The sequence below is a fragment of the Carassius auratus genome, unplaced genomic scaffold (assembly GCF_003368295.1).
Source record: "Carassius auratus strain Wakin unplaced genomic scaffold, ASM336829v1 scaf_tig00020973, whole genome shotgun sequence".
Classification (NCBI taxonomy): Eukaryota; Metazoa; Chordata; class Actinopteri; order Cypriniformes; family Cyprinidae; genus Carassius; species Carassius auratus.
Genome location: NW_020525074.1, coordinates 67,533 through 84,995, shown reverse-complemented (window position 1 = coordinate 84,995; position 17,463 = coordinate 67,533). Strand labels below are relative to the sequence as shown.

General features: G+C 38.8%; 1 protein-coding gene, 1 long non-coding RNA gene and 1 pseudogene across 2 annotated transcripts; 2 read left to right on the top strand and 1 right to left on the bottom strand.

The window, feature by feature from the left end:
• Positions 1-2,072: 2,072 nt before the first annotated feature.
• LOC113076662 (uncharacterized) lies at positions 2,073-4,833 on the top strand. Its single transcript, XR_003281222.1, has 2 exons — positions 2,073-2,196; positions 4,653-4,833. It is a non-coding gene; the product is annotated as an uncharacterized LOC113076662 (long non-coding RNA).
• A 114-nt stretch (positions 4,834-4,947) lies between these two features.
• On the top strand, positions 4,948-8,645 carry LOC113076661 (transcription factor Sox-10-like; annotated as a pseudogene).
• A 4,814-nt stretch (positions 8,646-13,459) lies between these two features.
• Positions 13,460-16,799, bottom strand: LOC113076660 (DNA-directed RNA polymerases I, II, and III subunit RPABC2-like). Its single transcript, XM_026249353.1, has 5 exons — positions 16,639-16,799; positions 16,342-16,411; positions 14,826-14,956; positions 14,079-14,150; positions 13,460-13,800 (listed from the first exon to the last, which is right to left on the bottom strand). The coding sequence occupies exons 1-5, from the start codon at positions 16,656-16,658 to the stop codon at positions 13,710-13,712; spliced, it is 384 nt and encodes a 127-aa protein (XP_026105138.1). The 5' UTR covers positions 16,659-16,799; the 3' UTR covers positions 13,460-13,709.
• Positions 16,800-17,463: the final 664 nt, after the last annotated feature.

Sequence of the window (17,463 nt, the reverse complement as noted above, 5' to 3'; positions counted from 1 at the left end):
GGCGCTTTCCCGCTATATGTGTACGTTTGAAGCGACACGGAGAAAAGACGCTCTAAAGGGAGACGCGCGTCTTTTCTCTTTTCTTTTCTTTTTTTTAAGAGGGTAATGGAAGGGGGGTGTTCGTTTGATCACATGATTACAATTCACCTGAGATAAAACAAAGGACGCAAAGAGCGCCGGAGACCGAGACAGAGAGATGCTCTCATGGTCAGGATCCCCTTATCAGAGTCAACATTCATGGATAATGAAAAAGGCAATGATTTTGGCTTGGGTGGAGGGGGGCGTCGCGAGACGCAAATACAAGAGGTTATTGTTGACCAGAACAGCGCGCGTGTTTGTGTGCGTTTGGCCCGTCTCTTCTCGTCTTTCTATGTTTTCTGTTTAAACGCGTTAAATGCGCTCTCTGTGTATTTATGTGATGCAATTATGACACTAACACGTAGCACGACACGATGCTGCGGGAGTTCATTGCAGCGCAAAGCGCGCAAACGCGGGTCAGGACTCTAGGCCTGCATGAGCGCGCTCTGGCCCGAGTATAAATATAAGCTTTAAAATCAGCAGATAAGTCGCAATCTATAGTCCAGATGAATTTACACTAACAGACAGTTTATTCGGGTAAGAAAGAAGACGCTGTTGCGCACAGCAGGTGCGCAGAGACGCGCTGCCGGAGCTGCTGCAGGTCCGATGGCGCTCGGTGGGGTGGAAGGGCTCCTCTGGTTCACCCCGCGGCACAAACAGGCCAACAACGCGCCAGTGTGATCGGAAACAGTTGAAAGAACACCCTAAAACCCCCGTGAGCCAGCAACCACCTGTGAAGGTCATTTAATGAACGACGAAATCATAAAACGGCATATAACAGAACAAACATAACATTATTTGAAAAAAAAAAAGCATTTTTACATTGCAGCAATGTCAGAACTTCATTGTCAGCCGAGAATCTTGGACAACAATAGGTTAATAATTATTTATAATTAAATAAATAAATAAAATAGACAACGCATTTGCAGATTCACGTTTCCTGCCGGTTGACTGTCATATGACATAAAATGAAATAATAAACAAATAAAATATTTATTTATTTTTTCACTGATTTATTTTGATTGTTTTATTTTCCAATTATTTGTGTATTTGATAAAAAAAATGTTTAATCTAATTATCAGATTTAGATAATTATTCGATTATTTAATAATATCTCAAATCTTATTCCCAATGGTGTATTGGAATAGAACACAAATGTCTACTTTTTTATGTCAGAAATTAAATATCTAGTAATAATATGCGTTTAAGTCTCGTCATGAGTATGAATGAGGATTGATTTTAAAATCACAGACTCCAAATATAATTTTGTTTATTAAACGCTTTGGAAACACTTTATTTTACTGTTTCCTTATTATACGTTACTTAAGGCCTACTTACTATTATAATAATAATAAATTATGCATTATTACATACAAGTAACCCTAAGCCAAACCTTAATCCTAACCCTACCAATATAGTAAATGCATGTAGTTAATTAATATCACGCAGTACTTAAATGTATAACAAGGACAACTTCAGAATGAAGTTGTTTTCACAGTGATGCCATTGGGGGGAAATGGGTTCCTCAAAGAACAGTTCTTAAAAGAACCATTATAGTGTGAATAACCTTTTATTATGATTATTTTCCACTATTAAGAACATTTAAAGTTCCCATGGATGTTAAAGTTTCTTCATAGAACTAAAATGCCACTAGAAATCTTTTATTTTTAAGAGCCTTATGACAATGACAGCATATAGCCTAAATAGACCTATTTGCAATAAAACAACTCCAGGCCAAACCGCTATAACCGAGAGGGTTATCAAGAATATAAAGATCTAAGTATGTGAAAAAAAATGAATAAAATGCTTAAACGCTCAAATAAAAGTGTGATTACACTCTAAGAGTCCACATATTAGAGTCGTTGATTTGCAGCAGAAATCACCGCCCTCCGTTGAGAGAGTTCAGGGAGAAGTCCGACAGCCAATCAGCGCGCGACCCGACGTGCCTCTGCTGCTCCTTTAAGAGATTTTTTTCCACGAATTATTTTTTTTTCTCGCTCCTCACACAACGAGGCTCTTTAAGCCCCGGCGCGCGACACAGAGCAGGCATTCAGAGCGCGAGCGAGGGGGCCTGAACCGACGGACTCTCGCGCTGGGCGGGCGACCTGCTTCAGTGCAGTAAGAGCTTGACATTATTACCTCTCTCTCTATCACTTACTCTGTGTGGGAATATACGGCAATGCAATGTGTAGAGAAACCGATAAACGGAGAAATTTGTTGTATCGGTGTTGTTTATAATAGCCTACATATGCCCTGATTTGAGTCTGCTTGTTTAAGTGTAAATTCAGTTTTTCTCTGTTGTGGTTTGAGTGTTGGTAACGGGGGAAACTCTAAGGAATAAAGTTCGTTTCTTTCTTTCTGGATTAACAGTGTAAAATACTGCTGCCCTCTAATTTTATGAGCAAGAAACTCTTTAAAACTAAGTTGGTATGCACGAGGTCTTCATTTCGAGATTTGCGCAAATGTGTAAACCAGAGACGTGTTTGGTTAATCTGTTTAAACGGGAAAAGTTGCTTAATCTGTATTTGAAGAAACAATTTGACATGCACTTCGATCGTTTAGGCAAAACGCTCGTTAACTGACGAATTTAAATACCTGGATTTTAAGTATTTTTAAGTATTTTTTATCCATGTAGGATGTTGCAGTCATAATAAATAATTTAATACATGTATTTTAAAAAACGTTTTTTTAGAATTCAGCCAATATATTTATAGCCAATAGTCTATATTTGGTATCTTAGCCTTTGAAAAACGTTTTACTCGTGCATGATTGATCAAATGCTGTTTCTGTCCAAATTGCTGAACATAGCCATCAGCTGTAATATTCTAATATAAACATAGAAAAATGAGGAGTACAAAATCTATATAAAATTTTAAGTCTGACACATTCCTTTCACAAAAAAGATTAAAACAAAGAAAGAAAAAAAAAGTTTCATTTGCCGATATTCTGATTCAAACTCTGAAACTGGTAGAAGTTTGAATCTATTTATTTATGCAAATAAAGTTGGTTTAAATGTCTGGTTATTGTTCCATTCAGGAGAGAGGTGTTATGGCATGAGTGAATTAGGGGCAAATTATTGCCAAACCAGGCGTAATGATCCGCCCTACTGTACTGTGTGAACCTTGTCAAGAATATGCCGAAATAATCCAGAGAAAGACGAAGTGAATAAAGTTTGAACAAATAAAGTTAGAGGTGGCGGACAAATTAATAGTAAAGTGAGTGGTTAAAACGAATGAACAGAAAGTTTCTAAGTTCTCTCAAACAGTCGCTTTGTACTGAAATGAGTTGAACGGGAAAAAGAGCAAACCCAAAAGAGCAATTAGTTAAAGAAATTGACCGATACCTGTGTTAGCCCACTAAAAACTAATTATTATGTCTCATGAGGTGCATTATAGGCTATTTCTGTAGCAAAGAAACCTCCACACAAGTCAATCAGACGCAGATCATTGAACGGCTGTATTCCCGTGAGCCTGAACAAATGTGATTATTGAATGAATATTAAACGGATCTGTTATCACAGACGTGAAGTCTCCAGTGTCTGATCTTAATTAACACTGGTGTCGGACGGTTTGTTGTTCTTGTGTTCGGGTGAGATTCGATCCACTCGGACAACAAAAGCTAATTCAAGTTCAACTCTGCGTGACAAGTCGCATCTCTAGAGTTTATCTTGTTGTGTTCAGTTAAGAGAAAAGCTGATTATGTTACGGAACTTCACTCGGACTTGTAGAAGCAAAGTTGATAATTTAATATAATGATCACAAGTATATATTCCACCTGGCTGCTTGCTTGAGTTTTCCTAATCACACTGCATGACTCTCTGTGTTTGTCTGCTGGTTATAAGTCTTCGCTTGTGCTTTCAGCGACTAACACTGTGTGATTCAGCTGCCGCAGCAGCGCCGCTCCGTGTTTATCTAACAGCGGGAGGACTGAAGCCCGTATTATTCCAACACTTTCTCTCCCGGGAGCCTGAACAAACCGACAAACCTTCAACAGTAGCTTGTTAGCAGAAGTGAAGCTAAAATAACACACACACACTGACTGCCGCCGCATGATTGCTGGAAAAAAGACGAATTCTAAATAAAGTCAAAGCCTCAGTGTTTGTAGCAGTTTTTCCTGAACAGGTTTATCTTGTTCGTGGGGCGTTTGGCTTATAAACAGCAAAGAGGTTGTGCGGTTATATCCCATTACAACTCCATATTCATAGTAATTAGCCATATAGTAGCCTGCAAGATGTCTGTTAAAGATCGCTTGATCTAGAAAGCATCTGCTGTGTACAAATTTCCAACAGACGTCTGTAAGATGTCAGTTTTACACATTCTAAATAATAAAGATCTTAAAGAATTCTAATAGACCTGTTCTGATAGAAACGTCCAAATGGACTGACGTAGCCTATTGCAGATAAGTAAACACTAAAAAAAAAGGTCTTGCAGATGTCAAAATGGATGTCTCCGTGATGTGGTCTGCGTGTGCTGTCAGCGGACATTGAGAAGATATACTTTACAAAAACATGTAAGGGTAAGCGTGGCAAACAATGATAATAATGAATAAAAATCCTTCTTTATGTGTTTTTGCAGGTTTTTCAGTAGATCTATATCCTTGGGAAGACGGCGGATGGATTCATTCTGAAAGAACGGAGATAGTGAAAGAATAAGCGTGTTGAATTTCCTCTGTAGGACCTCAAATACATATTCAACAACAACAATAATAATAAACATTGGCAACTGTTTTAGAGAGGAAAAAAGGCAGATTTTAGAGGAAAAAAAAAACATAAAAAACAGAGGCCCTTCTGAGGAAAATCTAGACCTACCTTAAGACAACCTGTGGGTCGCAGAGCAAGAGGACCGATGTCGGGCGGAGGAGCACAGTATGTCAGAGGTGGAAATGAGTCCGGGGTCTCGGATGACGGTCACTCCATGTCCCCCAGTCACTCGTCCGGAGCTTCCCGGCGGGGCAGACTCCCCTCTTCCCGGTCAGCGTCTTCAGATGCCGGGCGTCGGTGATGATGGAGCCTGGCGTCTCCGGGGTGTCGGTGAAGTCCGACGAAGACGACGACCGCTTCCCCATCGGCATCCGCGAGGCGGTCAGTCAGGTGGCTCAACGGCTACGACTGGACACTGGTGCCGATGCCCGTGCGCGTGAACTCGGGCAGCAAGAGCAAGCCGCATGTTAAGCGGCCGATGAACGCGTTCATGGTGTGGGCGCAGGCGGCGCGCAGGAAACTGGCGGATCAATATCCGCACCTGCACAACGCCGAGCTCAGTAAAACACTCGGGAAACTCTGGAGGTGAGAGCAAAGAGTAACGTTTGACCCGTGTACCTCTTACTAGAGATGATGGGGCGCCCAACATGATTCCGTGATATTAGTATCATGGTATTTTGATATATACAGGCAACATTTGAAGTGGATCATCAAAGTTGTCCTAAAACCTCAATGTGTTCTTGTTTCAGGACAACTTTGATGAACGTTTTTGACCCGCTTCAAATGGTGTTCAATGCACAAATTCGTGTTTTTATTATTATTATTATTATTATCATGTAGCACTAAAGGCAAGTTTATTTATATAGAACATTTGTGTTTTACATTACTTTTTTTTATAATAAAAGATTCATATTAATAAAAAATTATAGCAGAAGTAAAAGTAAAAATGCATTAACACACAAGAATAGTAATTAATAATAATTGACAACCAAGTGTGACTCTAGACCACAAAATCAGTCATAAGGGTCAATATATATATATATATATATATATATATATATATATATATATATATATATATATATATTAAATTGAGATATATACATAATCTGAAAGCTTTCCATATATGTATGGTTTGTTAGGATAGGACAACATTTGGCCGAGATACAACTATTTGAAAACCTGGAATCTGAGGGTGCAAAAAAAAAAAAAAAATCTAAATTCTACGAAAATCACCTTTAAATTTGTCCAAATGTATTCTTAGGAATGCATATTACTAATCAAAATATACGTTTATATATATATATATATATATATATATATATATATATATATATATATTATATATATTTAGGAAAATTATTAAATATCTTTGTGTTCATGGAACACAATCTTTACTTAATATCCTATGATTTTTGGCATAAAAGAAAAAATCTATAATTTTGACCCATACAATGTACTGTCAGCTATTGCTACAATTATACCCCAGAGACTTAAGACTCGTTTTGTGGTCCAGGGTCAGAAACAAGGGTGCATCTCTATAAATTCAAAGTGACCAAATTGAAAGTCCATCTTCACATTCTCAATCCCTTCACTGTCAAAAAAGCCACCATCAATTTATTAGTGTAATTCTATCAGTTAATAATAATTGATGCTGCAGTTTAATGGCTCTCTTAGGTTTGTGCTGTCGATCTGATGGCCAAACCTCAGGGTCACAGTAATATTAACTGCACGCCCCACCAGTGATGTTGTTAACTCAGCCTCTGGCTTTGAGTTTCTCAGGGGCTTTAGCTCAGAATAATCATTCCTTCAACATGCCAGATTAGAGGGACAAATCCCTTCAGGAGCTGCTGTGCAAAAGAGCAAAAACACACACATACAAAGGCCACAGTCTGTAAACAGCACTATTAAGCCGAGCTGGAAGGCCAACTTCAGCTATTACGTTGTGTATTTTTCTAAAAAGTTTATTTTTGTTAGAGAGCGAGTGTTTGGTTCTGCTGGATTTTATAGATGCTGTGGCTGAATGAAAGTGTCTCGCTCTACAGATGACAGCATAACAGGTGGAGATTTAAACTTTCATTTAACGATTTAAAGTTAATTCAGACACCAGCTGGAATATCAGACACAAAAAAAGGTTTTTCACATTTAACTTATGGTTTCTCATACTGTAAATAGGGCTAAGAGCACTGATGAACTGTTGAAATTCTGTTGACTGAAATAACATTTCATTGTCATTTTATGAGTGCCTACCCTCTGAGATTATTCTGATGATTAAAAGCTCTTAATTTGTCCAGTGATTGGGTTACTACTTGACTATTAAATATTCTAGTATGCCTTTTATACTGTGCAAAATATAATCATATTACTCGTGTGTGTTTCAGGCTGCTGAATGAGTCTGATAAGAGGCCGTTTATCGAGGAAGCCGAGCGTTTGAGGAAGCAGCATAAGAAAGATTACCCAGAGTACAAGTACCAGCCACGTCGACGCAAAGAACGGCAAACCAGGATCCAACTCTGAGGCCGACGGCCACTCTGAGGGCGAGGTCAGTCACAGCCAATCGCATTACAAAAGCCTGCACCTGGAGGTGGCACATGGTGGGGCCGCAGGAATCGCCATTGGGAGATGGACACCATCCTCACGCTACAGGTGAGCTACACCTGCCTACACTGTGTCAAGACATCTAGGGGTCCCTTTTATTCATCAAGGACGTATTCAATTGAAAGGTTACAGTAAATTGTTTATAGTGTTAAGGCCTGTTTACATCAAGAACAATAATGATAACTATAATTAGTTAACTTTAAAATTATAAACGCAACACTTTTGTTTTTGCCCCTTTTCCATGAGCTGAACTCAAAGATCTAAGACTTTTTCTAATGTACACAAAAGGCCTATTCGTCTCACATTTTGGTCACAAATCTGTCTAAATCTGTGTTCGTGAGCACTTCTCCTTGCCGAGATAATCCATCCACCTCATAGGTGTGGCATATTAAGATGCTGATTAGACAGCATGATTTATTGTGTGCCTTAGGCTGGCCACAATAAAATTGCATTGTGTCTTGGGCTTAAAAAATCAATAATTTTCTTCTTTCAGGTCAGAGTCATAGCCCTCCGACGCCCCCTACCACTCCTAAAACAGAATTGCAGGGGGGTAAATCCAGTGAGGGGAAGCGTGAGGGTGGAGCCTCCAGGAGCGGTTTAGGGGTCGGAGCAGACGGAAGCTCTGCCTCCTCATCCGCCAGCGGAAAACCGCATATTGATTTCGGAAATGTGGACATTGGCGAGATTAGCCATGATGTGATGGCCAACATGGAGCCATTTGATGTAAACGAGTTTGACCAGTACCTGCCGCCCAATGGGCACCCGCAGTCATCGAGTGGCACAAGCGCCGGTTCTTCGGCTTCACCATACACTTACGGCATCTCCAGTGCGCTGGCAGCCGCTAGCGGTCACTCCACCGCCTGGCTTTCCAAGCAGCAGCTGCCGTCCCAGCAGCACTTGGGATCGGATGGCGTCAAAACACAGATTAAGAGTGAGACGCACTTCTCCAGTGATGCAGCGGCTTGCAGCTAGTGGATCACACGTCACTTACCTGCCACACTACAGCGCCGCCTTCCCTTCGTTGGCATCCCGCGCGCAGTTCGCCGAATATGCTGAGCACCAGGCATCCGGCTCGTACTATGCCCACTCTAGCCAGACTTCTGGCCTCTACTCCGCCTTCTCCTACATGGGCCCTTCGCAGAGGCCCCTGTACACCGCCATTCCAGATCCTGGCTCCGTGCCACAGTCACACAGCCCGACGCACTGGGAGCAGCCCGTATACACCACCTTATCTCGACCATGACACAACGTTTCTGGTTTGGTATCCAGTCGCTGAAGGGTCCAACAGAAGTGTGACTGAAAATCATGACAAACGCTCACCTACACCACAATCTGCACAGACTGAAATCTGGAGAAAAACTTCTGCAGGGAACATATTCTCACATGCCTCAGGCTTATAAAACCTTCATGACCCAACACAGATTCACTCAACGCTAGATGAAATGAAGGAGGCAGAAATTTGACTCCAGTGGTCCTTCATGAGACAGATTACCAAAGTTCTGAGACCAAAACATTTCAAAAATCCAACAAAAATTGGTGCAGTTTCTGAACTCTGTTTAGTTGGGCAGTAACACTCAAACCATACAGCGACCCGCTCAACTTCACTCAAAAATAAATACACACAAACAGACTTACACCTGATGCTATTATCTGTACATCCATGTGTGTGTGTTTTTTTTTTAATTTGTATGAATGAATAATCTTTTATTAACCAAAATAAGGCCATATTGTATCAACAAATAATGACGTTTTCATTGTTGTAATCTTTTCTATTGTTGTTACTCTTGTTATTTGTATTGCCATAACTACACTGAAAAGTCTTTACCACTGTCTAGTGTTTCTTAATGACATTTGTGTTTTATGACTTTCAGCGTGTGTAAATATCAGTGCCAGGATGCGATAATTACGTGTTTTTTTACCGATTACTCCAAACACACAGGTGGAGTACTGTAATGCAATGTTTCTGTCACATTGGAATTAGCCTAATTTCGAGTTTCCGGTATATGAATGAGATATAGATAACACCGCAAGTGCTGCAGTCCATCGGCTACTGTTTGAAAAATATGAATTAAATCACACGGATCTATTTTCAAACCGCAAATTTTATCACTCGTTAGCCTTATTTTTATGTCCACATGACAATGTAATGTGGGATTTTGCAAGAGCGCCGTTTTGTATTTTGTGGAAATAATGTCATTGCGGTATTATTTTGTAAAGACAGTATGTTACTGTAAACTTTATTTAGTTATTCGACATTTTCTTCCCTTTGGTACTTTTATAGTTTTGGCCCTCTTTATTAGTACTATTCAGAAACAGCAAACCAACAGCTTTCTTGTTATATATTACATAATTTTATTTATAATTGTTGTTTTTGTTTGTGTTTTTTATCAGTAGCGTTTTATTCTGATGTTGGAAACTTTGTGTAATTTTGTGGTGGGTAAAAGTGTTGTTGTTTTTCTTTATCAGTGTAAATAGATGAGATGCAGTGACTAACTTCCCTCACTTTAAATAAAGCTGCAGTCTGTACAAATGTGTCTTCGTCTTCATACTCACTTAGCCTACCTGAATATTCATTTTCTTCTTCCTCTTGCCTTTTTTTTTTGCTTTACTTGCTTTATCTTCTCCACCTGTAAGATTAGCACACTACAAAAGTAGGCTATTATTTATTAATATTACAATGATTATACAAATATGTAAAAACAGTTTTCATTTAGAAATTGGTAGTAAATTCACAACTCAATTAAAGTTAAAAGTTTGAATTACTAATTTCTTCAAAACTGTTCAATAAATGTTTTTCTTGTCTATTTAATAGACATTACCCAGCAGAATACAGTAGCCTATGTACACAATATATTACTTTTTTCTGCATTTTAGACACATGCCAAACTGCGTGCTGTATACAATAATGCAGTATGCTTGATTTAATACATTTACAACACACTGAAGTCATGTGACAGTGTATACTAAGCATGTGTACACGCATTATGCTAGTATTCCAATGTAAACAAATTCAGCATGAGCTTGTAGGTTTATTCTGATTGGCTGAAACCAATATCATGATAGCGTACATCTCAAATACCTCTGCATTTCTGCACTGTGTGTGTGTGTGTGTGTGTGTGCTGAGAGTTGAGGCTGATTTCTAATTCCCCTGATTTAATCATCTGTGTGATACTTTGGTTAAACAAAGAGACTCATTCAGCTCCGGCTGAGCGAAGGGAGGGAGGGGGTCTGGCCTGCAGTTTCACTGGATACAAAGACACACACACACGCACACACACACACACACTGCAGGTCTGCAACAGGATTTGGACATTCCTAAACAGTGTGAGAGAGAGAGAGAGAGAGAGAGAGAGAGAGAGAGAGAGAGAGAGAGAGAGAGAGAGAGAGAGAGAGAGAGAGAGAGATGGAGAGAGAGCAAACCAGAATCTGAGAACTTTTAATTTTCTGCTTCTGTATCATCATATGGTCCATGAGTCACAAGGACAAAATTAATTTCCCATAAGCCATTGCAAATGTGTGCTCAGAAATCAATCTGAGCATACTAATTACTGAATACTGTGCAGTACTGTATATTGGCTCACATATTTAGCCTTGATGTGGATTGAAAATTAAACATGCAGCACATCGAGGCCATGCATAATACAGCATAAACAGTGTGCATGAGAGAGAGATGTTTGAAACTAAGTATATTGTTGGTTACTGCATACTATTTCACAAACAGTTTTTAATAGTATGCAGTATACTAGTATTTCATTCTGAAGTCCCTGTTTACATTCATTAAACTCCACCTACAGGAGTCTGACGCCTCAAAAGGCTGATTCAGACACTTTACAGCACAAACACTGGCTGGCCAATACCTCATATTACATGATAGTAAGTAAAAAACAATTGTGTCTGAATTCCTGCTCTGCCTTCTAATGTTCATACTGTCCATCCTAAATATATCCAAGATTACAATAGATGTGTCCCAAACCATTGCATGTTGAAAAAGTATGCCCAAAGTCCTTGGATGGTCTACTATTTCAGGTATATTTTTGAAGTGGGGACTGCATACTCTGCTTATAATGCCACAAACATGGCAAATGAGCCCAACTGATGGTTATAGGGAGGTCTGACTCATTGAGTATTACTATCGATCAACATTTAACCTGGTAAATTATTTAATATTATGTGTGTAACATTTCATCTGCAACAATTTTATAATTTTTTTTAAGCTTATAAACATCTGATTTGGCCATTAACTTTTTAAATGCACCATTACGCAAAATAATCAGACTTTGACTAGGCAAGACGTGTTTGCATTAATTGTATTATGAACATGAACGCATATTTTAATTTTAGTGTATATTGTGTTTTACTCCATAATAATATTCTAGTTGAGGGCAGTAGTGTAGTCTAGTGGTGTATAGGTATGGGCCCAAACCTCAAGCCCAGGGGCCCTGTCCCCTAAGTCCTGCCCTGAATGTATAGGGTATGCCAATGTATTTAAGGAACCAAAGGAGCATTCCGTATGAAAGCTGAACACAGTGTGTCCCATATACGACATGACCACCTAAAAAAAAAACTCCGAACTGATAAATAAGATCAGTTTTGGTGAATGCAAACAGCCAGATTATTGTACGTTTCCAGCATCCAGCCATGCAATAAAACATGCAATCTACCTGAAGGAAGATGTAATCATAAAGGAAAGATGTCTTTTACTGTAAATGTTGTTAAACATTAAAAAACATTTTACATTTAACTTCTAACTTAGGCCTTTTCTTAACTTTGGACCCCATTCTTGAAACACAAAATTACCAGTAAAGTATCAGCACCAAAAACAGTCCATATTGAGGTCTGTTGTTAAGTGGCACTGTTTCCGGGTCCAAGCCTCAACTCGCTTCACTTGAGAATACTATCTCACAGGGGCGATTCCAGGATTTTCATTTCTAGTACAACCCTCTTTCCTTAGCTCAAGTGTGCAAACCTCTTTGCTACATGCACTGGAAATTGTATTCCCATCAGTAGGTAGGGACTGATTGATATATGACAGAACAAAAGCACCCCCTAAAAATGGACTCAACGCCCATGCTACATTAGCATTAATTCAGATTAAACATTTAAGATAGTCTCGATGCTCACAACGTCCCGAACAGAAATCAGTTTTATTTTCATTGTCTGGCTATCTTGGATTTCGGTATGAAGTTAAAGGTTAGGATCATATTTTTGGTAGTATTATAATCACATTGTGAGTGTATATTAGCACCTTTTGTTGTTTTCTCCTGACACGTGACGTCAGACGTAGCAAACGGATTTTTCTTAATCTCGACTGTCCCGTATTTTCTGAAGTTGGCAACCCTAGACTTTGGAGAGGATTAATTAAGGAAGTGAAGCGGCACAACACACACGGTAGGCCACACATGAATGACAACATGACGAATATATCCCGCACACATCCATCTACACACATTAATATTACCGGACGAGCTTTTTTAACGGTCGTTTACAGCTCATTCAAAAGTACCGTTACTCACACTGTGATTTCTCTTTTAGACCCGCAGAGACGCTCTTCACGGACACTACTCCACCCACAGGAACTACACCAGCAGAACTTCCTCCACTTAGAAAAGTAGTTTCATCTCAAAAGGTGAATTCAGACACTTTAACCCGCGCAAACAATCAATAGCCTGTTTACATTTAGATCCCGCCGTTCGCGCGCCAGTTAAGTGGAAACGCTTCGTCATCGCTGACAAATTCGAATGAAGTCCCGCGAAACACTTTTCATGGCGCGAACTTTATCAGACATAACTTTCAAGAATTTATATATATATATATATACACATATATATATATGCTACATCATTGCAGTTTCCACCACTTTTTGAGCATTATTCAAAAACAATCCAATTCATTCAAAATTTTAACGCTGCCATTTTTACAAACTATTGTAATGAACAGCTGTAAATTTAATTATTTTTATTTAGTGGTAATCAACAGTTTTAACCTGCACGCATTTAGTATAAACTGTTAAACACATTCAGTGTGAATCTACAGATAATGTCACATTGTTTCACAACAATAATGAGAAAATAAAAGAGCACATCCTATGATTTTCTACAAAAAGAGTTTAATATTTCCTGAATAAAACAAAGGAATGAAGATGAAATCAAATGAAATTGAGAGTGGGCTCTTCCTCAGTGCACTGGGTGTTAGTCGTGTGTTTCTGCTGCCCTCCTGCGGACACACACATGTACTGCTGGATGAAGTATAACACTCCAGAGCAGAAGACATGAGATCTGTGCTGTAAACACTGCAGTGACACACATCTGAGTGTGTGTGTGTGAGAGAGAGATTCTCAGTCAGTAATGATGAGCTCGTCGCAGCCCCAGTCCTCATAACTCCCATCCGGCAGATACCGACGGATGATGATGGGGATCTTCCTGCTCCTGATCAACACACACACACAGCATTACAACGCATACCACACACAAAAACACTAATTCTGAGAATGTGTCAGTTCTTTTGTCCATACACTGTTAATATCATTTTACTCTAAAATCTAAATCAAGAAGTAAAATAAAATATATATTTTCCCCATAGAAAATTATAGTTTTTATTAAGAGCGTACAGGTATTTAAATGTCTGTAATCACGTAAATAAGTAAATCATGAATAATTAATGAAACTTTATTATATCAGTAATGCAATAGCGTGTTTTGTCATACTTGAGCTCTTTCATGGCGATCTGCAATGGATCCGTCTCTCCTTCCAGCTCCACCATCACCGGCGCACACATCCTGTCACACAGGAAGTGATATCACTGATGATTACTGCAGCATTACGACCATTTATTAGTTTGCAAATCTCAACTGTCTGATACTTCATATATTTTCAAATAAACCATCCATCGTCCAGCTCTAAACTGCTTTACGTGACTAAGGCATTAATATATATTAAAATATTTTGAATACTGGCACATTTACAGAAATGTTAATAAATGTCTATTGTTCTGATAAATGATACAAAGATATAAAGTTCATGTTTTTATTGTTAAAAAAAAACTTAATATGAAATGATGAAAAAAAGGTTAATTGAAATAAGATGTAAACTAAAGGTAAATCAGAAATGCTGCTTTTGCAACAAAAAAAAATAAAAAATACACTAATTGAGAATACAAAAACAAAACCAGAAAACTAAACCTGAAAACATTAATAAATACTGTATTAGTATATTAATAATAATAATAATAAAAAAAACGGTTTAGAGACATTTCATCAGTCGTGATATCAAGAGAGAGACAGCACAGACACTAGACAGGGATGAAACACTCTGGTGTGTGTGTGTGTGTGTGTGTGTGTCAGTGCTATCAAACAGAGCTTACTCTGAAAGGCTACGCACTCCGCTGTGTATACGCTAGTGTTTGCTTCAGAACTGATGTGTATGTGGTGTTAGAAGGGTCAGAGGTCACTCACGCGATCTGTAGTGCTCGTGTTCCCAGCACTCGCGCTCGCTCGTATTTAGTCATGTATGGAGTGGTGATCCTCTTCTGATTGGCCTGCTGTCCTTCACCTGCCGGCAGGATCTGGACGTTCTCCTGATCCTCCTGCACACACACAGAGAGAGAGAGAGAGAGAGAGAGAGAGAGAGACACACACACACAGAGAGAGAGAGAGAGAGACACACACACACAGAGAGAGAGAGAGAGACGGACACATAAGACTGTCAGGAGAGTCTTGACACTGATGCACAATCAAACCGTAACTGAGATTATGAGCTGAGAAACGACCGAGACTAAATTACATTCAATACAAATACTTACCAGATGTAAAAAGATTCTTATTATACAATATTCTGCATTACAATAAAGAATGCTAGGGGTATTAATTGATTTAATTGACACTAACAATGTCAAAAAATAGAAACAAAATCTCATGGATCTAAAACATGCACCTAAAGTACTCAAGTGGGTTTTGGATTCTGAGCTTGAAACTCTAAAACTGCCTTATTTTCATTAAAAGTACTTAAACTCACATGCAGTGTTGCTAGACGTATGATAATCTTTACCTCTGTACGATCAATAATGAAAAAGATCCTCTAATGTACGGTAATTTCAGATTTTTATGAAGATTTAATTGAAGGCAGTTGCAGTCATAGGGCTTCTTTACTCATACACGAAATCGGCTCATTACAGACCCTCTAAATGTGTTCGTGTGCACCTCAGAGGATGTTGCCCTGCTTTAAAGCAAACGAGCACTATGTTGTGGTCTGGCAACACGCAGTCTTCCAATGAGATGTGGAGTTAACTGCACCACGCAGAAACAGCTAAATTCCTTCTACACTGAACGCAACAGAGCAAAATAATTTTAATATGTTTTTATATGCACCGCAAAGCAGAAAGTGACTGAAAATAATGGGATAGTATTTTGTTGCACTGCTTCCGTCCAACCATTCTCCTTTGTTATCTATTGTGGTAATTTGCAGGTCGTGTCAAAATGTTGTTGATTTAAAAGGATAAATAACTCTTTTGACTCATGTACGGTAATTTTCTTCCAAATACGATAATTTTGAACTTCTGGTACGATACTTGGACATTTCCAATCTAGCAACACTGCTCACATGTGATACAACAATCACTCATAGTGTGGCAATGCAAGCAAACATGTCTGGTCCCAACAAGCTTCATTTAATACAGAAAAACCTGATCTATATTAGTCAATGATTGTTTGTCAGAACAGTTGCTGTGATTTTACAAAGACAGACATGTTCCTGGATCAACATCACTGACTTATCCTGAATCCAGACTTAACCATACCCATAATGTATTCCTAAAATCAGTTTAGTGATAGCTAAATAACAAGAGTGTAATCCTGAGTGTATGCCTAAAACAGATGTTCCCTGAAGAGTCTGATTGGTTGATGGGATGTTGATCCGGGAACACAGCTGTTTTTGGTGAAATCACGTGCACCTGTCAGAAAACACTGTTCTCACATCTTCCACGTTCTCCAGATCATCCAGAGCCTCTTCATCTTCAACATCATCGAAATCTCCGTCGTCAAAACTGAGAACAACAAAACACACGACCATGAGATAAACCAGACACACGCTCGAGCCCACGACATTCAGTCCAGACAAGAAAGCGCATAAACATGTTAAAATATATCGTTTACTCCTTACATATTTACTTTACAGGTGTCTAATGATCTCATCGTGTTGTTTACACACTCAGTGACTTTAAACGACAGTAAACATCTCATAAAAACCGTGACAGACGCATTCAGAACTCACTTGTCTTCGTTGTCAGACATTATTATGGTGTCGCGTGTCGTAAAAACGATTTAATCGTTAAATCCGTTGATAACTCCAGTGTATTGTTATCGTCTCGCGGAAGATCGACTGCAGGACGAGTGGAAGCGTGGAGTGAACTTCCGGCGGTGCTGCAGTTTTCACAGTCCGTTCAGAAACACGAGCAACAACACTGACGTTCCCCAAACAAACACAAGTTAGTAGGACAAGTAACGTTCAGTAAGTTAATACATAAATAAACGCTTGCCTTCATTTTGCAAAACATAAATATATTTATATATTTGCTGCGCTTTCTGCATTTAGAGTTTTAACCAGCAGATGGCCTCAGTTAGCTACAAAAGCGATTCGCATCAGCGTGAAATTATTTATGTTTAATAGCAATCTAATCTAAATGAATGATATTTCACATTCAAAGTCAGTGTCAGTGTATCCAGTCAGTGTTGTGTCTGACATGATGATGAAGAGACAGATGTCAGGAGTCAGACAAGATGAAGAACAGAATATCAACATGTCCAGCAGAGAAAACAGAGCTGAGACTGAGAGATTACTCTATTAATGAATATGAACATCAGTAAAACAGCTTTAAAATAAAACTACGTTGTATTCAAAGATGTGGACGTATGCAGGTGAGATTGTTGTATAGAGTCTCTTCAGGTACAGTATGAACATCTACTAAATGAATAAATGTAGATCATAAAAACATATGAAGGACAATTACTACAAGAGAAATGTGTCAGTCCTTTTGTGAAATGAACAATAGACAAGATTTATTCAAATGTATAAACTTATATATCTACTTAAAATGTT

Bases quoted from the DNA above. Each gene is read 5' to 3' on its own strand.
- LOC113076660 (XM_026249353.1), bottom strand. From the start codon at position 16,658: ATGTCTGACAACGAAGACAA. The intron at 16,412-16,638 runs GTGAGTTCTGAA...TGTTGTTCTCAG, and splicing joins ATGTCTGACAACGAAGACAA to TTTTGACGACGGAGATTTCG. The intron at 14,151-14,825 runs GTGAGTGACCTC...CCTGTGTGACAG, and splicing joins ACACGAGCACTACAGATCGC to GATGTGTGCGCCGGTGATGG.